The sequence below is a fragment of the Balaenoptera borealis genome, assembly GCF_965194805.1.
Source record: "Balaenoptera borealis genome assembly, chromosome: 2".
Taxonomy (NCBI): domain Eukaryota; kingdom Metazoa; phylum Chordata; class Mammalia; order Artiodactyla; family Balaenopteridae; genus Balaenoptera; species Balaenoptera borealis.
In genome coordinates this window covers 153058277-153082532 of record NC_138867.1, presented here as the reverse complement: position 1 = coordinate 153082532, position 24256 = coordinate 153058277, and the positions used below count along the sequence as shown (strand labels likewise).

The 24256-nt window shown below is 42.7% G+C and overlaps 1 protein-coding gene across 14 annotated transcripts in view; it reads right to left on the bottom strand.

Annotated features, from left to right (window-relative positions):
* Window positions 1-24256, bottom strand: part of TENM2 (teneurin transmembrane protein 2) — a 590108-nt gene that overhangs the window by 395065 nt on the left and 170787 nt on the right. For 12 of the 14 annotated variants that reach the window (XM_082378741.1, XM_082378737.1, XM_082378739.1 and 9 more), the window contains exon 2: window positions 9165-9374. The exons of the other annotated variants lie outside the window; for them this stretch is intronic. In XM_082378741.1, coding sequence (XP_082234867.1) covers window positions 9165-9374 — 210 coding nt within the window. The remainder of the gene's footprint in view (window positions 1-9164; window positions 9375-24256) is intronic. 14 annotated transcript variants of the gene reach the window in all.

The window sequence follows — 24256 nt, the reverse complement described above, 5'->3', positions numbered from 1 at the left end:
TCAAATATAATAAGAATGAAAAACTGAAATTTTGCAAGAATTACAAAATGTGACACAGAGACACAAAGTGAGGAAACGCTGTTGGAAAAATGATACCAATAGACTTGCTTGATTCAGGGTTGCCACAAACCTTCAATTTGTAAAAAACATAATATCTGTGAAACGCAATAAAGCAAAGCACAATAAAACGGGACATGCGTGTATATAAAGAACTCCTGGGCTTCCCTGGTGGTGCAGTGGTTGAGAATCTGCCTGCCAATGCAGGGGACACGGGTTCGAGCCCTGGTCTGGGAAGATCCCACATGCCGCGGAGCAACTAGGCCCGTGAGCCACAACTACTGAGCCTGCGCGTCTGGAGCCTGTGCTCCCAACAAGAGAGGCCGCGATAGTGAGAGGCCCGTGCACTGCGATGAAGAGTGGGCCCCGCTTGCCACAACTAGAGAAAGCCCTTGCACAGAAACGAAGACCCAACACAGCCAAAAATAAATAAATAAATTAATTAATTAAAAAAAAATAAAAAGAACTCCTACAACTCAACAACAACAAAACAACCTGATTAAAAAGTGGCCAAAGAACCTGAATAAACATTTTTCCAAAGAAGATATACAAATGGCCAATAAGTACATGAAAAGATGCTCAACATCACTAATCATTAGGTAAATGCAAATCAAAACCACTTCACATGCATTATGATGGCAATTATTTAAAAAAAATACAAAACACAGAAAATAACAAGCGTTAGAAGGATGTAGAGAAATTGTAACACTTGTGCATTGCTGGTGGGGTTATAAAATGGTGTAGCCACTATGGAAAATGGTATGGCAAGTCCTCAAAAAATTAAACATAGAATTACTATACGATTCAGGGATTCCACTTCTGGGTATATACCCAAAAGAAGTCAGAGCCGGTCCTTGAACAGATATCTGTACACCAATTCTCATAGCAGCATGAATCACAACAGCCAAAAGGTGGAAATAACCCAAGTGTCTAGTGACTGATAAATGAATAATTAAAATGTGGTATACAGATACAAAAGAATAGTATTCAGCCTTATAAAGGGAGGAAATTCTGATACCTGACACAACATGGATGAATCTTGAAGTCATTACACTAAGTGAAATAAGCCAGTCACAAAAAGACACACATTGTGTGATTCCACTTATCTGAGGTACCTAGAGTAGTCAAATTCATAGAGACAGAAAGTAAAACGGTGGTTGCAAGGGGCTGGGGTGAGTAGGGAGTTAGTGTTCAATGGGTAGAGAGTTTCTGTTGGGAAGATGAAAAAGTTCTGGAGATGGACGGTGGTGACAGTTGCGCAACAATGTGAATGTACTTCATGCCGCAGAATGGTACACTTAAAAATGATATTAAAAAAAAGGTAAATTTCATGTTATGTATATTTTATCACAATGTATTTGCTAAAGTAAAAAATAAATAACATCAAACCTGATCTCTCTTCCATCTAAATCTCCTTTCAAGATATTCAGATGCATCAGAATGTCCTTTAATATTCATGACAACTTTAGGAGTTGTAGACTCTTATTACTGTTTTACTGATAAAGAAAAACCGAGGCATAGATGAAGTAAGTCATTCACGATCACAGTGTTAGCAAGTGGCCGAGCTATGATTTGAATCCAACTAGTACAGACTTCACAGAGTCCACTCTTAAGAATACAGTTATTCTTCATTGTTATTTTGGGGAGGGGTTTAAGAGATTTACCAGGGACTGGGGTTATAACTTCTGTTGAAACTGCCCATTGATAAAAGAAATCTATCTTTTCATTTAATAGAGCACTGAGACATCTCTAGCAAGGGACTGGGACCACATTTTTAAATGGCTATTTAATATTATGCGAGAAGCTAGTTAGAATTAAATGTAGTCTTGAAGAAAAATTGGGAGAAGCTGAAGTTCTGGGTAAAAATTGTTAGGGGCAGGAAACTGTTAAGATGTCACATATAGGACATCTTGTATGTACCATGACAGAGATGGAGAGGTAGAATTTACACAATGCTTATCGACCTTGGGAATTTTGTCAATAGCAAGATTATTTGCTGAGAAGAAACATTTCACTGCTGTATGTCACTTCCGTGCTGCGCATCTCCAAAGGAATTATCTGTCCATCTTGCCTGTGTGCTCATTTGCACTGTGGTGCAGAAGAGAAGTCCCAGCCCTAGCTGGGCTGGAAATTGGTGAACCTACAAACTACGTGTTTGTGTGTGTGTACACATGCACACACAAGTGCATTACAAGAAGGCACAAATAAAAACAAGAAAAGGTCCAACCTCTGTTTAGCAATGTCAAGAGAGTCCCTGAGAGCTATCAATTCCCAATCTCAGAGTGGAAGACCTTGTTTCAGAGGCTGGGGTGAGGCTCTCTGGGAGCCCAGGTCAGTGGTACAGGTGCTTGCTTTTTCTGCCTGCTGGGATGGATATTGACATTTTCAACCAAGTGTCATCAGACCCCAAAACCACGCTTCTCAGCTTCTGCAGGGAAACTGCAGGAGCTACTTTGCGTGACTGTGTAGGTCTCAATTTTGACAAAGCCCTAGAGGATGGGGTGAAATCCACACTATGCAGTAAGGGGGGTTTGGGGGGGGCCTATAAACGTGGGGACAGTCTGGTCCAGCTGGATGCAAGGAACTTACACACACAAAGAATGTTACAGCAAGAAGGGAAGCTCAGAGACCTTTTGGGCCAATGCTCAACCTTGACAGGTAGGGAAACCGAGGCACAGGACTATTAAAGATCGTGCTGTGAATTGAATCAGGGACAGAGTATAGAAAAACTAAATTCTTCAGCTTCTACTTTAGAGCCTTCCCATTACACTTATGCTTCCCAAACTTGCCAGACCCTGAGAATCATCCAAAGAGAGGAGTGAAATCACAGTTCCTGGGTTCCTCCTGAACTTATTAAACCAGAATCTTCTGGAAAGAGTCAGGGGATATGTGTGTTTGCCAAGCAGTGGAGGTGAGGAGTACTTTGTGATGCTGTGTCAGTTTTTTCCCAACCTTTTGAACACTGTAACTCATGCCCCTTAATGCAATGCGTTCATTGCCTTTTGTTTCAATAAGCCACACAAATATTTTAGAGGTTAACATTTAACAGAGGGGTGGGGAGAAAAGTCTCTGGAATTAGGAAGGTTGGGTTTGAAACCCAGGCCCTTCATGTCCCAGTTTTGTGACTTTGGTCACTTAACCTCTTTGTGCCACAGTTTTCTCATCAATAGAATGGGTATGATGGCAGTCCTTGCTGCACTGGGATGTGGTGGCGGTTAAATGAAAGTACATGAAGTAAGGTACATAAAATGCTTAGCATAATAGCTAGCGTGGAGGGAGAAGGCGGCCTCGGGCTGAGAGCCAATCCCATGGGCTTTGCATTTAGGGCAAGAGTAGGGGGTGAGTGTGCCAATCCCAGCCCTGAGATGGCATCCAGGACTCACTCCATGCTGCTGGTACGCTGGGAACCCCTCTGGAGGAGAGGCGGCCAAACCACTGCCTGGAACCAGAAGGGGATTACAGGTAGCTCTGAACATCTGACCCCGACATCTAAGTTGATGGAGAAGAACTGGGAACCAAGGGACTCACGCATAAAACAAATCCAATTTGGGAGAGGAAATGACGTTTGGACTCAATTTCCTGACCCCCAAATCAAGGGTGAAGAATGAAATCTCTCCCAGACAGGTGAGGCCTCCTTTGACTGCGGCTCCCACCTGGGGCCCCCTCTGGGGCCCTTACATTGGCTCTGCCACTACCTGTCGTGATATGTACAAAAAGTATTTTTCAAAACCTTCTCATTTAAAGATGATCTACAAAGTTCCAGAGTATCGAAAAACAGACAAAACAAAACAAAAAATAGGTATATTGAATATGTTTTGTAAGATAAGTATATTTCCCTGAGCTGGGACAGTCTAACCTGCCTTCCTTCCCCATTATGATCCATTTTCTTCATTCATACATGATGAAAAACATTACATTTAGCAGTTACTGACGACACTAATTAATTCACTTATTTAATAAATACTTATGGAGCATCCATTGTGGATTGACACCAGGAATCCTCCAGCGGAGGTTTCTGCATAATGAAGTGAAGCTAAGAGAAGAAAGAACAGCCTAGAAAGAACAGACTGAAGTTAAAATGCGGGACCTTAAAAGAGCTCGGATAAACAGCTTCACAATGTAGAACGACTTCTAAAAGAAAATGACTTCGTATTATCAGCACAGCCCAATCATCCATGTGCATAAGAACTGCTGTGAGCTATTCAGGAAATCCTAAACTAAATTAAATTATAGCGGGCATAATCTGTTTAAGGAGGCAAGAAAATTTGTAACATATGAAAGGAAAAATTCTTCCCCAAACCTAAAATACACAAGGGGAAGACCTTTCATTAACTTAAAAAATTTCTGTGCACCCCCCTTCTTCCTCATCCTGCATCCCTCATCCCTCTTCCAGCCCCGTGGATGGTGGGAGAAGCCAGATGAGTGACGCTGTCTAGGGCAGTGCTTTAGTCTTCAGGAGAGGATGTAATTTCTAACTTCTCAATGGCTGTCAAGACAAATTTGTAACATAGAACATCTGCTTTTCAGGTTCTGGGGGGTGACTATCACCCCGAAGTCGGCTAATTCCTGTAAACATTTAGTTATGAGCAATGATATTTAAGGTCTACTGTCTATGGGGCATACGGTTTACACGCTCCTTTATAGAACTAAGGTTTATGGATGGACCAAGTCAAGTTTTGCCCTTGGGCTGTGCAATTTGGGCGCATTAGTAGAATGGTTTTTTAAATGGAAATATTCTCTATGGCTTATGTGGAGGGAGGTTATAAGAAATTTTGACAGGATATTCTTTAGCATATGAATGATGGCATGTTTCTGAGAATCGTTCATCTGGAATGCACACATCATCTCCTGTAAGAGAAATTTCTTTCTGGCCTCACTATGAGGATTCGCAGAATTTCCCTGATGCTGTCAGTTGATTGGCTTTTATCTCACAGATGCTGTGCATCTTGCTCTTTCTCTTTTTGCTTTGGTTTCTAGGAAGCTGAGAAACAAGTTTTCTATCTTAAATAACGAAACAGGACTTTATGTATATAAGCCTACATGTACGTTCTTCCCCCTAGATTTTTCCCTTTATCCTTACTGTATCATTTTATAGTTCTCCAGTTTTTAAAAAAATTGCGATAAGCTGTCACAAATTATAGGGAAGATGTAAGGAAAGGAATGAATGAATGAATGGATGGCTGAATTATTGAATGAGTAAAGGTCTTTTGCTTTATGATGCGAGATAAATAAGAGAATCATTAAATTAGCTAGGCAACTGAACTCCTGAACCACTCTAGGGAACCGGGAGCTTGCTGGTTTTGAAGTAGTGTGTTCTTTAGAATTAACCAAGGCGTTGCTTTTTAAAAAAGAGCTGGTCGGTGCTTTGTGACCACCTAGAGGGGTGGGATACGGAGGGTGGGAGGGAGGTGCAAGAGGGAGCGGATATGGGGATATATGTATACGTATAGCTGATTCGCTTTGTTATACAGCAGAAACTGACACAACATTGTAAAGCAATTATACTCCAATGAAGATGTTAAAAAAAAAAAGCTGGGCACCTTCACTGGACTTTAACAAACTGACACTCTCCAGCAAGGACAGCTCCTTTGCCACAAAGAACCTATGGAAAGGGTCCTGGCAGAGGCACACTGGTTACATTTCTTCTGTATCATTTGATGTTACTAATGAGTATTCCAAACTCCTTTTATTTAGACTTTCAAGAAAACGAAAACTCAACCTTCTAGAGTGGAGGAGGTAAGCCAATGCTTTTAGACCATAATGTGGCTGCCCGGGTATTTTCTGCCTCATATTCTGATAGCAAAGTGCAAACCCCATTCTGATTTGGAAGGTAGTCTTATTCGTCCATCTGCAGGAGCCTCCATTATGCTGCCACTGAGATCCAGATTTTTTTCTTCCAGATGAGTTATTTCATAGATTTGAAATTATGCTGCTACAGACAAGAAACATCTCTGAAGCTGACCTGCCCTGGCAGAAGGTCACAACACAGGATGAGCCACTTGCTGGAGATCAGCTATCTGGAAGAAAATGCTTGAGGGGATGGGAAACGCTCCTCTCCTAAGCATCTCACTAGCTGTACCTGGGTATCTGCACGATTGGCATAGATTGAAGGTGAGAGCAATTTGGCTGCAAAGGTGCCAAGGTTTTAGTACCGTCCACTAAAGAATGCACTACAGTCATAGAAAATAATGACAGTGGAGCCATAAAGGTGAAGTTTTTTTGTTGCTTTGAGGAGGTATTCATGTTGTCAAAAACGTTTTAGTTGTGTAGTTTATGTCCAGTTTGTCTCTTTAGAACAGAGGCTCTTTGGGCAGGAAATGAGTGCAGTCACTCTCCTAATGGTGGCCTTCACTGATGTCAAGTCATAACAGCAACAATAAGAGGATAGCAGGAAATAATTCTTTTACTGTCATGTATGGGCTGAAGGTGTTGGAAGGGGTTTTATTTCACCTAAGAAAGAGGCAAAGACCAAACCGGGCCAGATCTTCAAAGCACAAGGTCATTGCCAAGAGACCAAATGCAAAAGTTCTGTGTTATTAACCAGCTAAACATAACATAATCAATCACATGGTCGCTTACTTTGTGCCTCCACACCGACCGAAAAATCCAGCCCCGTTTCATCAAACTCAATTCAGAACACCCAGGCGCGGCTCTGTACTTTGCATCTTCTGTGTCAAATTCTATTTTCAATCCTTTATGTCAAATTTAAATTCATGGCAACTGCATTCAGATCTTGATAGAATCCCCAATTTGCCCTGGACCCCAAATCCATTACGCAACACACACACACACACACACGTGAGCACACACATTTGAACTTGATTTGCACTCACTTCAGCGCTAAGCCAGAGTCAAGAATTTTGAATGGCTGCCTGTTGGCCGGAGCTTTAACCACTTCTCAGATAAGTACCCCCCTGAAAACAAGGATATTGCACACTGGTGTCTTCACCCCTCAGGTGAAGAAATCATATCAGTGTACTTCTCGTGTGGGATGAAAATGGACCCTCAAATTTTCTGTGGTATTTTGCCCTGTTACTGAAGCTTAAATTGCTATCAATCTTAAGTGAGCTGAACAAATTGGTGTGAGTGATGAAAAAATGGATAAGTTTGACTCTGAACACACACATCTGTTGTGTCCACCAAAATGAGGTCTTGATTAGGCAGAAAATCAACAAAAACTCCCTATCAACCACTTACAATCTGATGCAACGTCCAAAAGAAAAGAAATCACTCACAGCGTTATTACTAAGAAAACATTCTAGACAGCCCTGAGATTAAGAACTGACCCCTCTTATGGAAATCAACTTGGCTTGGGTATACATATATGCATAAAAGGATATAGTTTTTAAAAGCTCATTTTCTTGCTAATAATCATCTTTTTAAAAAAGCTATCAGCAGGTGCACCTCATTTCAAAAGCGTCTTGTACTTTATAATACAATATTCATCACAATTACATAGTATGAAATAAAAAGCAGCAAAACATAAGCGAGGATAGTTCAATTAAATGCAACATAATCTCTGCAGCAAAAAAAAAAAAGATCCTGTAGCTAAAATCAGGTTCTGATGAAAGAAAAAAGGGGAATATATTTCCACATATTTTTAATTATATAGAATTTCCTCAAACATGATTTTTCATAATATATTCCATTAAGTTAACATCATATTTGAAGAAAGAGCATTTTCCGATTTCATTCTAAGCCTGATTTTGAGCAATTACAGTGTCATTGTTCTGCGGTAGAAAGGTTGAATTCATTTACTGTGTGGTTATGCTAGTCATGATTGATGTCTCTTCTCCAAATGATAAACCAATCACCCCAATGATGTAATGTCATTTTAAGAGTGCCATAATCACATTTCTCTCAAACTAGAAGTTCTGATGAGTTCTAATAAAGATTTATGGTAGATTAAAGGCCTTTATAATATCAACAATGGATTGCTCATTTGATGAGAGATTTGATTAGGTAATTTTTTTTGAAAAAGAATATGAGTTTACTAAATATATCAGGCCTGGCTTTGAAGAAGGGCACAGGCCATCATAAGTAGCAGTACATCATTCCATCTCCTGAATGAATCATCTTAAATGTATTTACGAGGTCCTCTGTAATTGTAGAGGTTGAGGCCACTGGTGGCATATACTCATGGGTGGAGCCAAAACACAATCTCATCAAGAAACACTCCTGGCATGGAAAGCTCTGGATTGCTTTTGATGGGATATGCTAAGGAACACCACGAGTGGCCAACTCAAAAGATAACTCCAAAGCCTTGGGATTGGAAGCAATTAATTTTTGCAAATGTCTCTCCTTGGGCCCATGGGTGCTTAACCCTAGATATTGCTCAATCCTACACTCACATGTTTTGTGAACATACCACCAACAGCAGAAATTGTGAACATGCCACCAACATTCAGAAATCTGGAGCTGAGGCGGGCACCACAAAATCCTCAAAAGGGGAATGGAACGCTGTGACCAGTCCCTTTGCTCTGTGAATATGAAAATCACCATGAGAACCAAGGGATTTAGAGGCAGTATATATCATGGTACCACGCGATCAGCTTGTTAATTTCAAGTGAAGTGGGACAAGTAGAGGGTTAGAGGAGAGGTCACCCCCCAAACACTTCAGACTTGGCCAGACATTCAGCATTCATGTCAAGGGAACACATTTTAATCACAAAATCATCTAAACAAGCAAGAAAGAGTCAGAAGCCAACCATCAAAAAAACAAGAGATCTGAGATACACACACACTGAGGCACGTGAGGGTGTCCGGGGTCACCTGGCTATGACCAGAATTGGAGTAATACAGCATTCAATATTCCGTCGTCTCTCTGCACTTCCCCCTTGAGACCTGCATGCTCTCACATGCAGCGGTGGGCAAATTTCTCCCACTGAAGGAGGCCCAAACTCTGTTCAGGTAAGCAATGCCTCTTCAGTAACTGCAGCCTTTAAACAAACATACTCTGGAACTGCAATGCCACCAGACGACAAGCACGCTTCACCTCCTCGCTCCCCACACCACCTTCTCCCCAGCCCTTGTTCCAGGGTTGTCATTTCACAGGAGACTCGAGACTGTCACACACACGACACGTTCAGACACCACAGTTTCCTTACCACTGCTGGAGGCTTGCTGGGGCCCTGAGCATGCTCTGAGCAGGTATGAATTGGGGGAGAACTCCTCATCGGGGTTGGTGTCCATGATTTGATGGGAGGTGTTGCTGTCTAGCAATGGCATCTGGCAGCTAACTGGTGGAGGATTATGGGAGCTAGGCAGCTGAGCAGATGGGAGGAGGCTAGACGAGGATGTAGGTGGGATGGGACGACCTGGGAAAGAGGACAGAGGGGTCAAAGGTCAGCAATGAATGTCATGAGAGCAACCAGAGAAAGTTACATTGCAACCGCTTCACAATACAAATAGCCAAAAAAAAAAAAAAAAGAGAAATAGAAAAAAAATGCTCCAGATGTATTTTTTCAAGTGGTTTGAGGTTTCTCCAAATGTCCAAATTCATACGACCGTAGTTGCGTATTTCAGAAAACGGGCATGAGCAGAAGTATCCATCTACACAGCTGAAACGGAGTCAGTCAGGAACACATCCACTTCCTTCTCTCTCTCTCCTGCTATGGTCCTAACTGAAGTCTCCATCATCTCTCAATGGACTAGCTCCCTGAGGTTCTCCCTGCTCCCACTCTTGCCATACGCCATCTATCTCCCTTTGTCTCTCTCCCTTCTCTCCAGCAGCCAGAATGGTATTTTAATGATAGAAATTAGGTCATGTCACTCTCCTGCGTGGCACCTTCCAATGGCTTCCCATTGCCTGCAGAAAGAGACCCAAACTCCTTATGATGTCTTGCATGTCTCTCCTGCTCTGGCACGAACTGCCTCTCTCACTCACCTCTGGAAGTGGTCCTTACCACACGCAACTTGGCCCCTTAATCTCCAGCCAATGTGCCATCTTTATTTCTGTTGCTTGAACTTGCCACACCATTCCATCTCAGAGTTGTCACACTTCCTGTCTCCTCTCTGTGGAACATTCTCCCTTACTCGTCACCTCACTGATACTCACAGGCCTGCTTCTTCTCTTCATTCAAGCCTTCCCTGTTTGCCTTCTTGAAAACTGCCCACTTACCTGCTCTATCCTACTAGCCTGTTTAAATTTCTTTAAAGCCCTTATTACTATCTGAAGGTGGATATATCTATTTATTTTATTCACCCCTGTATCCTCAGTATCTTCCTAACAAATAGCACCTGTTGAATGAATGAACAAATAAATAAGGTAGACTAAAACCAAGTTAATTAGTTTGGGGAAGAAGGGGAGGAGAAGCAGAGAGGGTGACATATTTGCATCTGGAAGAATTGGCCCGTGCCACCACTCTCTCCACCATGCGGTTCTTCTGGATATCACGGGGGAATTCCTACAAAGAAAAGCCACATCAGGCCACGGGGAGAAGCAGCCATCCTGGCAGGAGGTACGGGCAGTGCCTTGGAGCTGGCCTTGGGTCAAGAAGTTCTCCTCCCGCACAGAAGGCTGCTGCAACCTCTATTTTCCCATGGCAGGGAGCTCCTGGCAGCCAAATTGCTGAGTGAAGATAATTGCCATGTGGACTTTCCCCTGATTCACGCTTACGGCTTGGGGTCCTCGCGATTGCTTGCCTGCTGGTTTGTTCATTTGGGAAGCTCAGAAAATGAGCCAAGAGCTGCAGCCCAGGGGATACGCCCTGAACTGGGCGTTGCGGAGGAACGGGTGAGGTATTAAGAAAGCAAACTTAAGAACCAGGCTAGAGTTTCCACTCAGGCAGAAGAAATCTGTTTCCCTGCTTTTAGATGCGCTATGTGTGTGGAGGCATTTTCAGGCACCTCAGATGCATGTTAATTTTTGTCATCGCTTTTGAAATTGTATTTCCTGATCAACTGCTCAGTGCATTAAATGCTACTTACTGATAGACCATTGTGAATGAATAAAATATATGAGTGCCTCCAAAGGGCACTCTGCTGGATGCTGAGGATACAAAAATAAATAAGACATCATCCCTGCCCTCAGAGAGCTCACAGTCTAGTGGGAGAGGTAGAGAGTAAAAACACATCATTTCAATACCACATGATAAGGAGCAGGATGGTCTCATGTAAGAACATGGTTCTGTGGGGACCCAGAAAAGGGACACTTGGTTCAGCCTGGCCAGGTGGAGGTACTGGTGGAGAGCCAAACAAGGATTCCTGGGAAAGGTGGTGTCTGGGCAATCTTCAAAAGAAGAGGAAAGGGACTCCTAGCGAGAGGAAACACAACTAACAATAGCACAGAGGCATCAAACCACTAGCCTATTACCCTTTTTGAGGGTGGGAGTGGCAGAAAGAGAAAGGAAATAAGGTACCCTTAAAGCTTAAATGTTAGGGGCTCAGTAACACAGTTGAAGAAGAATCATCCCTGAAACAGATCAATGGATGAATGAAGTTTGATTTGAAATATTTAATTCATTCATAACTGTTTGGGAGCCATAGAAAAGGCATGACATTCTTGTGAGATGATCTGGCAAAGGTAGACTGAATACATCAGTGTCATCAGAATCAGTACTCTCATTTAATCAACGTGACTTCCCCCCAAAGTCTTCTTCTAATAACAATACTACCATCATTATTACTATTTTAACTGCTAATGTTTTTGCACAATGACTATCTGCCACTCACAGCGCTAGTCACTGTACGTAGATTATCTCATTTAATTCTGAAAACAGTTCTATGAGGTTAGAATGATTATAATCCCCATTTTGTAGATGAGGAAACTGAGACACGGCAAAGTGAGATTGCATAGCTAGCAAGTGACAGGGGCCAGGTTTGTCTATTCCCAAATCTACCCTCTCACCCTGTCTGCATGGTGTTTGCCCAAACAGCATGGTGACAAAAAAGGAAGACGGTGACATACAAGGAGGGGAGGTGATGGACAGGAAATCATATTTCCAGTTCCCCATCTCCCCATCCCAAGGCACTCTCGAGATTTCAAATAAGAAACATTTCTTTGAATAACCATTGATAGCAGCTATCAGCCGGCAGAGTTCAAAGTTTTTCTCGTAATTTTTTTATGAAGTTCAAAGTGGCTCTTTCACCGCCATGTTACCCTCCAACCTTCTTCAAGGCTCCTGGTTGCAGAAGCGTCCCGACCAGGGCACTGTGAAGTTGGCATTGATGTCCACTTAGCAGCAGGGCCCTGGCAGGAACAGATTTTAACTCACAATCAATAGGCTTTAAAGTTTGTATTATTGAGGCATATCTGAAACTGCATGTTGAAGAACAAGGATGGCTTGGAGCCAATTTTTAAATTCCTCTGAGTGACTGAGGTGGAACTGAAGTCCAGGGGCAATTTTCCAGGAGCCTGATATGATAGTTACTGTGAAATCATTCTTTACATGAACTTTTTGAAATTTTGTTCAGCATGAATTCATTTCCTATAGTACAGACAGAGCTGCCTTTTAATTTACACAAATACAGACAAAGCAAGAGCAGTCCTAACATGCTGAAAGCACTGGGGTTATTCCAGTGTACTGGAATACACATCACAGAATTGTCTGATTCCTGTAAAATCCATGCCCCCTTAAAATCTATGCCTTGGTAGCACCTTAAATTCTCTATCTGGTATCTACCACTACTTGGGAAATTTCTCAGTCCCTAGATGTGCCCCCAGTCAAATTGTATGCGGTTCTCTATTTGCTATGTCATTTGCTAATTTTGTTCACTTATGCTACATTTTTCCCCATGACTATTACAACTGACAGAGACCATCTGTACAGACACAAACGGGTTCCAAAGTACAGGGGAGAAAGCTGGAACTTATACAGGCTCACTTTATAGACCAGGATTTCTTACTAAAATACTTAGCGTGGGATGGGCATGTAACCAGGGGCTATGTCCTTACCCGGTTCCTATTCTATGCACTACGGGGGCTCCCCGACCCCCAAACTATTTTCGAAGTATCATTCTGAATGGGTATAGAGTCCACGGCAAATATACAGAAAACTGGGTTTAATCAATCCGTTAAAAAGCAAGAGGAAACACGCAAAGGCAGCAATATGTCATTCATTAAACTCATATGGTCTTGTATATGTGTGGGTGTGTATGTGTGTTTTCCAAGATCCCCATGTAAATCAAAGTCTAATTATCTGTGTGATTGGATTCCCCACGACCTTAGAAATGGAGACCAATTCAAATTTTGCTAATTTATCTGTTTCCAAATGAATAAGATTTTGTGATGGTTTCAACTCCTAAAATTTTTCTGATTGAAAGACCTACAGCCAGACAAAACAGTTCCACGTGAACTCTGATAGATTGGGAGCAGCTGTCTGGAAGGTTGTGTTGAGAATGATTCTGAGGACTCCTGGGTTTCGGTGGTATCACCACTTAGAAAAATCGTGGACAAGGAGTGGGGGAAAGGTAGCAGATGCACAGAGCATACTTGCCATCTATGCTCCAGGACTTCATCCATCATCTGCTTCAGTCACACCTGAAAACATTATCCTACAGCATCTGCGGTTTAAGTCACATTACTTTAACTCCCAATGTCTCAATTACAGCTCTAGTTTTCTTCTTAAACTGATTTGGATCCAGCTTCAGTTCTGCCACCCAAGATTAAAGGGCTACAATCTCCTCTCCATCCCCAAAGCAGTAAGTATCATCCATGAAATTGCCTCTCTGCCCAACTGTTGATAATATATTCACTAATTTATGATGGAGGGCATGTTGCAGATCAATCCCCAAATTCACTTCAAACAAGTTCCTTTTTCAGTCAAAAGATTAATGGCCAGCTGATATTAAAATGTTCTGTGTAGAAAATGTATAATTGATCTATGCAAGGGACGGGGTGTCAGGATATTTGGTGGAGTAGAGAGACATGGATGGGAGACAGTCAAAACAAAAGAAAACAAAAAACAGCATGAAGAATAATTACGTATAAAATAATAAGTTAAATGACCTCATTACCAATTATACATGTGATCTTGCTTTGTGCTAAGCCAAGTATTTTACATGTACTCTTCTCTTTTTACATTCACAACTTTTCTATGAACAAAATCCTATTATCATCCCCTTTTACAGGTGAAGAAACTGAGGCTTAGATGGACTAACTTTCCTAACATTGTACCACTAGCAGAACTGGCTGGGATTTGAACTCAAGCATTCTGACGCCAAAACCCAAGCCTTGAATGGTCCATTCTACTCTTGCCCGTATTAGAGAAGCGTGATTGTTAAAAAACGAACAAGTTGTGAACCCCAGACTGACTGGCCCTCTTCTGGAAGGCACCATCGAGGTCATCCTAGGTGAGGTAATTAACCATAAACAGCCACAGTGATTGCTCACACACGATACATGATTTATAAAGAGAGAAAGCAATTCTTAAGTCAGAAACGGGAAATCCTCTGCAGCTTTGTACATTTAAGGATTAATAAAAATATAGCTTTTGTGTTAAAGCTGAGTATTGCAAAAGGACTGCATTAACAAAAGCAAAACAGTTGGTTAGAGAATTTAAACAATGGTCCTAATGACAGTTCCCAACACTAGCTATTTTATTCAGATGTCTGTCTAAATTATCCATTTCCCCCCAAATGGGGTTTGTGAAGTCCCTGTTTTTGACACAGTGAAAAGTGAGGCATGTGACTATGTATGTAAATAGAAATAATTTCAGTGCTTGAGATTATGCCCTCCTTTTTGTTTGTAGTCAATGAATAGTTGAGGGATGTGGTCCCACTTTCTCTGGAGTTCCACGAGAACATCGTTCAGGAAGGCGCATTAAATCTTTTAAGCTCTACCTAGTTCTGCACATGGAACCTGCAGAGGGCTGTGTGGCGGGACAGCCTTCAAGGTATGGCGGGCTCGGTGAGGCACCGGGCCATGGCAGTCACGCCCACCACCACATCTGCTACAAGGTACCCTGGCAACAAATCTAACCGGACTCCCTACCTCCAGCTGAAGGAACGCGGATGAAGCCACTGCACATCTATTCAGCCTATTTCATGCGCTAAGTACCAGGCTCGGGGATTTTTCACATGCCCTTCCACAGTGATCACAACAGCACTGTCTAAAGACTCAGGGATGTTAGTAACACACCCAAGAGGCAGAACCAAGATGTGAACTTCAGTTTGTGTTTTGCCAAAACTACAATGGGCTCTTCCCAAACCTGGAGTTGGCTCACATTCCAACTCACCTGTTAATTGGCGTCATCATCCAACCCACCCCATTCTCATTTTCCACGCTGCCCCAAATGAAACCCTGGACTCCAATGGATGTGATCATACAGCGATGTTTTGCAAAGGTGTATTTCTGCCTTCCTGCCTGCAGTATGCCTGTCTCTGTACTGTGCAATCCATCCTCAGTTTCTTGGCCTACCCGCTTTTATCTGTCCTCCAAAGCCCAAGTGGGGAATGGAGAGGGCACAGACTTTGGAGCCTGGCTGACTGAGCTCTGCCACTTTCTGTGTGAGTTTAAGCAACTAACTTTACTTCTCTGGGGCTCTTCGATGACACTAACTTCACATGTTGCTGTGAAGACTGGAGATGATATACGTAAGGCTGTGTTTGACACATGATAGGTGCCAGGGACCCAGATGGAGCCAATGGCACTTGCAGCTTATCGGTTCCAGTTGGTTCACAAGCACCTACTGTGTGTGCATGGCCGTGTGACAGTTATGGGGTCTTGTCATTCTTTCCTCTTGGGGTTGAGTCTGGGAGATGGTGAGGCTGGAAAAATAAAGCCGTCTTGCCACTCAAGGGGAGAGGCTGCCTGAGAAAGGGGTCTGCAGGGAGGAAAGTTGAGGTGTAAGATGCGGGGAGAGAGATTCTGATGGCATTGTTAGGGTACCTGGATTCAGCCAGGATTAACGCAACGCTGCCAGTAAACTTTTCGATATATGAACCAATTTAGTCTCCACCCAACCCTCTTTTCTTGTTTTGGTTTTTCTTTAAGCCAGCTTCAGTTGGTTTTTGTCACTCAGAACCAAAAGCATCCTGCCTAAAACTGACTACCAAGCCAAACTGAGAAAATGATCTGGCCAATGCCATACAGTTACTTACTAGAAGACCTAGAATATATTTCAGTGCAGAAGACCTCCAGAATTATGAAATGTTCATGTTCTATAATAGGACTGTCTTCCTATTAAATCACAAGAAGTTGAACACGTGGGGTCCCAGAGAAACAATTGATGGTAGGAGGTCCCTTGTCTGTTTATAAGAATATTGTGGGCATCAGGGAGTGGGGGAGAGATGCAGGCAAATGGCTATCTCCTTGTTACCAATCAAGCACGCCCTGCAACAGCTTTCTGTCCTTGGCATTGTAGAGAAACTCAGATCACTTTCCAGCTGGACTGGGCCTTACCATAAATACATTGATCTTGGGGTAGTGAGAGAGACTCACCCAAGACTCAATTTCTTGCCTGCATCCGAAATTTTAAAAAAGAACAGAGATAGTAGCTTCAATCATAACTGTAGAATGCAAAGTGATTTCAATGAACAGAGCATCTGAAAATTAAAATATAGGCATGTACACACATATATGTGTATTTTTACATCATATTATGTGTTTCTATTCCCTGCAGCAGCCTGCATATATTTAACATATATACATGTTAGGCTAGATCAGTCATTCCTAACAGGGGGCAATTTTGCCCCCTGGGGCAGGGGTCCCCAACCTCCGGGCCGCGGACCGGTAGCGGTCCGCAGCCTGTTAGGAATCCGACCGCACAGCAGGAGGTGAGCGGCGGGCGAGTGAGCGAAGTTTTATCTGCTGCTACCCATCGCTCCCCATCGCTCGCATTACGGCCTGAACCTCCACGAAACTGGTCCCTGGTGCCAAAAAGGTTGGGGACCGCTGCCCTAGGGAACATTTGGCAATGTCTGGAGACACTTTGGTTGTCACAATTCAGCGGGATGCGGGTGGGGAAGGGAGAGGATGCTACCGGCCTCCAGTGAGCAGAGACCAGAGATGCTACTGCACATCCTACCACGCGCAGGACTGTCCACCACAACAGAGAATTTCCAGCCCCAAACATCAGCAGTGCCGAGGCTGAGAAACTCTGCGTCAGCACGTGTGATGGCTTCAGATTAATATCCTTTAGGTTACATGGTCAGTTTCTAAGTAGCTCCTTTTTCTCCAATTGATAAGAATTCGGTTGATACTAGAAGGAAATATTAGATTCAGTTAGCTCTTCCCCCTCACCCAAGAAACCTTCAAGCAAATGAGTTTAAGTGGCAATTGGGGAATTTAAGTTAAAGAGAGGGAAAACTTCCTCAAAGCAAATCTAATTTGTCACTGAGGGACGTTGTAAGTTGCCTTTCTCCGGAAGTGGGAGAGACCTGTTCGTCAAGAGAGAGTTGGGCTGCCTTTACAGACACAAGAGATTCAGGGGAGAATGTCCCAACTCGTGTGTAGGTGAGTGAATCTCACCTGAGGAATTTTCACAATCACCTCTTATGTCTTCTCAAAGAGGCAATATTGGCTTAACTGGGTTTGAGCTATTCCAGATCAGCCCATTTCAAGTTTTTCTTTTTACAGCAGAAGACATAATTTCCCTCTTCACTCACACTTCACTGAACTCACTAAAGCCCAGTTCAGCATCTTCTTGAAAACAAATGGTTTTCAGATGGCCCTGGCAAAACTACCTCGATTTCGCACAAGCTATTATACATAATTTATCGGAAGAGTGGCAGGCTGTTGGACTTGCCCCAGTTAAAGGGCCTCTTTCAGGAGCTTCAAGCATGAACTGTCTTCACAGTTTGGGGCTCCATGCCTTTGAGTGTCATTCCTAGATCTCACTGACAACTTGCCTGTTTATATATCACATCTTCCTGGCAGCATTGCACTTTGGAAGGTGTCAAATATAGATCAGGCTCTAGATAGAGGGGAGAGTTTATTTTTGAAGTAATATGATTTCTACAACTTTTTTTAATGCCAGCCTTTTCATATTCATGAGATGAAATGCAGTGAATCTGTATAGATTCCCCCTTTGAGGACACAAATCTATTTCACCTGAAGCAACACAAATCTTTACCGAAAGGCAAGGGATCCTCAGATACATTCTGACCAGAAATTCCTAGTTCCTTGACACATGCACCTTAATTACATCTCTCAGCTCCTTTAAAATGAGATAGCATTACTATTTTGCTGATGTGTAGTTGTTTAGATCAGTGCTGTCCGATAGAACTTTCTGTGATGACAGGCATGTTCTAGGTCGATAATGTTTAATACATGTGATTATTGAACACTTGAAATGTGACTGGTGCAAACGAGGAACGGAATTCTTAATTAATTTAGGTTTATATAGCCACATGTGGCTAGGGGCTACCATACTGAATGGCTCAGTCTAGGCTATGGTTCTAGCTTCCCCGTAACTGGTATCCCTCGCTCCTGTGTTTCTCCCCTCCATTCAAGAGCCAACATATTTCTGAATATACAGATTCGTTCCTGTCACCCTTCTTAAATCTCCCAGGACTCCCCATTGCCTACATAATACAGTTCAAACTCTTGCATGGAATTATCTCTTGCCAGACGCCCTCATTTCCTATATCTTAACCACATCAAAGTAACTGGACTACTGAATATCTATCTTCCCCTCCCAACCCTCCTCTCTGATAGTCTCAATCTTCTCCTGCAAACCTCCGGAAAGACTCGGCTCAAGCATCTTCTTTGTAAATCTTTCCTGATCACTCCACCCACTGGTTACCCAGGACATACTTCTATCATTGTACTTGTAATATGTTAACATATTTATTTTTCTAAATGTCTGGCTCAGGACTTCCCTGGTGGTGCAGTGGTTAAGAATCCACCTGCCAATGCAGGGTACACGGGTTCGAGCCCTGGTCCGGGAAGATCCCACATGCCGCGGAGCAACTAAGCCCATGCACCACAACTACTGGGCCTGCGCTCTAGAGCCCGCGAGCCACAACTGCTGAGCCTGTGAGCCACAACTACTGAGCCTGCGTGCCACAACTACTGAAGCCCGCGCACCTAGAGCCCATGCTCCGCAACAAGGGAAGCCACCGCAATGAGAAGCCCGCGCAACGAAGATGAGCCCCGGCTCGCCGCAACTAGAGAAAGCCTGCGCGCAGCAACAAAGACCTGATGCAGCCAAAAATAAATAAATAAGTAAATAAATTTATTTAAAAAAATTCTTAAATGGCTCATTCATGAGACTATGAATGACTGGGTAGAAATTGTGGATTATGCACCTTTGTATCCTGGAACCCAGCCCAGAGCCTGTACATGGTAAATAGCAGTGCGATTGGTTGATTATAAACAATTCACTCCATGAACATTTACTGGTTGTATATCAAATGCACATGGCATTGACTTCACTGTCGGGTGCAGTGGCTGTTGGTCTTGGGTTTTTGGTGCCTCTCGGTGGGTAAATATTTTGCTGAGAAGAATTGATTCTGATTTTAAATGTATGTTTTCCTTTTAATCAAGTAGCTAGAATATTAAGTTACTGCTTCATCTGGTGCTCAAATGAAGACAGCAGTCTGTGACAACCTTGGAGGAAAAACTGACTGCTTGATTTATTAAGAGATAATATGTCAGTATCCAAGGTGGCGCCTTTCTAAGGAATTCTCCAGGGTGGTGGTATGACCATATTTTTTGGCTTGGCTGCTGACCCCAGAACCTAACCCCTGTGTAAGATGTACTCCCACTCTAATTATGAAAGCTTCCTACCCTAGTGAACTGCTTGGGAGGTGTGACCCAACACTATCCAAGAACACAAGATCAAAGTGCTAAATGCAGTCCCTATGGTGTCATGAGTAACACACAGAAGATACACTGGACTGTTTCCCTGCCCTCCTGGAACCTACATTATAGTCTCAAAAAAACTTAGTTGGGGGAGAAAACTTTTAGAGAAAGACTTAAAGAAACTGTATGCCCACGTCAAAACTTAATTTTCAAAAAGCTTCCTTGGAAAACATCTTCCATGACATGTAGGAATCCATCTTACTTTTACGTTCACTCCTTGGGTTCACGGTACACGGACATAATACTATTGCCAATTGCTAAGATTTGTTGAGCTCTCACAATGTACCAGGCATTATTTCCAAGCCCTTTACATATATTATTATATTTACTCTTATAACAACACATTAGGGTAGGTAATATCATCCCCATTTCAAAGGACAGAAGACTGAACTAAGAGGGGATAGGTTGTTTGAAGAATTTGAGCCCAGGCTCTAGAGCTTATAACACTGCATAGGGAATGACAATGGAATTTAATTAACCATTGTAATGACAAAGTACCCATCACTGATATGACAGTATGATTGCCAGTAAAACCAGACTGAAGTTTAACTTGGCTCTGCCATTGATTTGCTGGGTGAATTTTGGCAAGTCACCTAACTTTACTGTTCTCAAATGTTTGATAGGTAAAATGTATATAAAAATACAGATTATTATAAGCATTGAGTGAGACATTTATATAAATGTTCTGAAGTAAAGGGTAAATATTATCATCCACTAGAAGGGGATGAGATAGATGTCCTATTCTCCTTTTCCAGGATATTTTGAGGAATAAATAATATCATATATAAAAGTACAATGCAAATGGTAAAGTGCTCTACATGTGGTAATTGTTTGTTCTCATAATTGGAAGCTTTCTTTTTCAAAGGCTTTGTTTGCAGATAGCAAACAGTTCTCAACTGTAAGTCTGTATTTTGCTATGTGCCTCAGGGGCAGCAAAGATAAAGCATGGGCTCTAGGTGACAGATGCTTGAACTAGTTCATCTCTCTGCTGCCCAGGCTCTCAGTATCCCATCCATTCCTCATTGAATGGTCCTTGATAAGGTGCTAAAGATTAGAACCACCAATAACCAGGAGAAAGGCTGAAAAGCTCCCGTTCAAAGAATGTAGAAATGTTTGAAAACTAGAATGGAAAGTTTAAACTAGACTAGTACTAGGTCTAGTTTGTCAGGAGACCATGGATGTCATACACATTAGTTCATTCCTTCCCTGAATAGTCGTTTCAAAGTCATTGCCTTGTACACAAAAAATCCCCACTAATAGTACAGTTAGAGTTAGGAGGCCACGGTTCCTATTGTGGCTACCTCAGGGCTTGCTAGTTGTGTGACTTACAGTAAACCTGTAAGTCACAGCATGCAATATTACTGCACCATCACATAACAGCACCTAGTACTCATAAGCAATGTGATGTAGTCTCGGCCACAATCTAACCCATACTCCAGTGGAGGAGACTAATATTCGTAACCTTTTTTGAGCATTCACAATGTTCTAGGCAGTGTGCTTAGCACATTTCATGGTTTGTAATTTATGTAATCCTTCCAACAACACTATCTGGAAGGTACGATTATTATCCCCATTTTACAGATGAGGAAACTGAGGCTTGTAGAGATCAAGTGATTGGACCAAGGTCATGCAGTAAGTAATGGACAAAGCCAGGATACTAATTCAGATCTCTATGATTAAGGACTGCATGGCCACAAAGAGTTATTGCAACATTAGTGAGATAAAGAGAGAAGAGAAACTAATTCCAATTACGATAAGCCGGGAGGGCAGATTAGAAAGCGTAGCAGTGTGGGGGTGACAAAACAATCTGTAGGGAGCTCTCCTTCAGCTCTAAAATTCCACAATTTCTAAATATCATCTGCCCACATAACAAGTATGGAGATCAATAATTGGGTCAAGATCACAGGCGAGGTTGCGTCCTAACAGAAATTCACAACCTGACTTGCACCTTCCCCATCTTCTCTGAACCTGGCTTCCTTTTTCCATGAAGGTCAGAATGAATCATCAGATTTCTCTTTTCAGGCACCGCAGGGTCCTGTTCTCTGAAGGCTCATTTAGAGTACTCAGGGTAAACTATGCCTCCATGCAGATAACTGAAGACACAAAAAAATGGCCTTAGAGGGGCAGGAGGAAGCCTTAAGGGGGAGAAAGAGGAGAATTAACTCCACAACTGGGAGCATGATAATCACGCCTACCACACAACCCAGCCACACGGGCTTCTCAGCCTGAGGACTGGCTGCGAAGTGACTGATGTGTGTCTGAAATCTCACCTTGCTACACTGTGGTTGACAAGACATGGAAGGGGAGATGTTTCAGACTTTCCACAATACCCAGGCATCCTAGTGGCCTTCCGAACAACAAAGATGTCTTAGTTCAGCTCGTGAGAAGTTGTCTTGTGTTCGTGCATGCGCACATCAACACATTCTTAAATGGACTGGAGTCAGCAAAATTAATGCGCACCCCCAGGGCACTGTTGGCCAAGTCTCTATTTTCATAAATAATGCCTTTCTCGCCTTCTACAAGCCTGTTTGAAGACCTGCAGTGCATCCTAGCTACAATTCAAAGCCCATCTCATGAAAGCACCTCCACTGTCAGCAATGTTAATGTCACTTTAAACAGTGTGAACTGTTGCTAAATGTGTCAGGAAACAATTAGATAACATAAGAGGCATGTTTTCTCAGTGCACAGAGAAATATATTATGCAGACGGGAGATAAACGCAAAGTTTTCTGAGCTCCGGCATATTCAGCACTCTCCCTCTCTCTTTTTAATCCAACAGAGAAATTGTTTGGCAAGACTCAGCCCTGTTTCAAACACTTGGAGAAGGGAGAAAGGCCTGCTTTGCCTCTGACTGCTGTTGCTTGAGCCCTGTGTTATCAGGCTCAGCGAGATACAAACAGTCTTCCACTCAAATTAAATGTGTGCTCTCCTAATTAGCATTATAAATATAGGTTTCTCTGAGCCAGGGTTGATAAAATTACAGTGCTGGGCTGGAAAGGAACCGGCAGCTCTCCCATGCCAACACAATGGCTGCAGCGTTTGCCCGGTTAGAACAATGCCTCCAGAGCCTGCCCCCATCATCGGAGGTCAGCCTGGGGAAGGAAGGTAAATTCCAAGCAAGCTGACATTAGGACAACGGCCAGGCCCAGATGCAATCTGTTCTTTGTATGTGATGGTATAAGGTTTGGCCTCTAAGCTCTGGGGAGAATGGTTCTTACTGCAAAGCTTCTTTGTAGAGTTTTGTCATCTCCACCACCGGTGGGATTCCAACAGGGGCCTCAAAAGCACAGGCAAAGACTAACTAAAATGGATTTTCCCCAGGTCTCCACCCACAATCGCTGTCCGTGGTTCTGAAACCTCACCAAGCACTAGGAAACGGTTGCTTCTTTCTTCCCACCCCTGAGATGCATCTGCCCAACTTCTTGGGGGAGTTTTGAATTAGTCAAGGGAATCGATGGAGGAGAGAGAAAGAGAGAGAAGAGGAAAAGACTAATTAAAGAGATGAGGGCAGAGTCACGGGAGTAGGCATAGCCACTAAATAACTGTCAGGGAGTGAAAAAGGGAAATGATTTGTTTTGACATTATTTTCAAACAATCGCAGTTGCCAAGAAAGAAACCACTGCCAACCAGGGCTGAAATGCAGAAAGACTTAAGGTGAGTGAGGAGTTTGCATGTCAGGTGATGTCATGATGTGCAAGGTGGGGCATGAACATGGTGGGGCAACCCCACCATGGTAGAAGTGATGTGATTAAAGTGTCAGTATCACTTAACATACACAGAAAATCTGAAGCTTTTTCTTATGAAAACTTGCCACATTGTACAGGCAAAGAGCAAAGACAGTCACTGGTAGTAGTTCACGTTTGTTTCACCATTTACGTAGTTCTGCCAGGTTAGGTGAACCTTAGAAGCAGTAGGTAAGGTTGACCTGTTGCTTGTCTTCTTTGCTCCTTTGCTTCTCTTTAGAACAGCTAACTGGTTACCTCTTGTTCTTTTCCTGAGATTAGTAAAATTCATAGAATGATCTGGATAAAGTCAAAGAAAGCTATGGCTTAAGACCAGTGAATGCTAGCTTTACAAGGAACCTTGGAGAGTATCTGGACCAACCATGTCACTTTGCTGATGACAGAATTGTGGTTCAGAGAAAGAAAGTGGCTTTTCCCAGAACACACAGCGAATTAGTGACCTGAGTCCAAGGTTCTGTCCACTAAATTACACTACTCTTAATAATATTCAAGTTGAAGGATAAATAGAAAAACCAGAGTTCAAGTTGCAATGAAGAAAATCGAGTTTCATAGCAAGTCATATTAATGGGCTACAATTTTACAACTGTACTGCAAAATGTGTAAAATAGGTACTGCCCCCTCTTCCTGAAATGAAGCCCAACATAAAATGTTACATCCTTATTTTCCAAACTGTGTTCTTTGGAACACTGGGCTTTCTTAGAATAGAAACA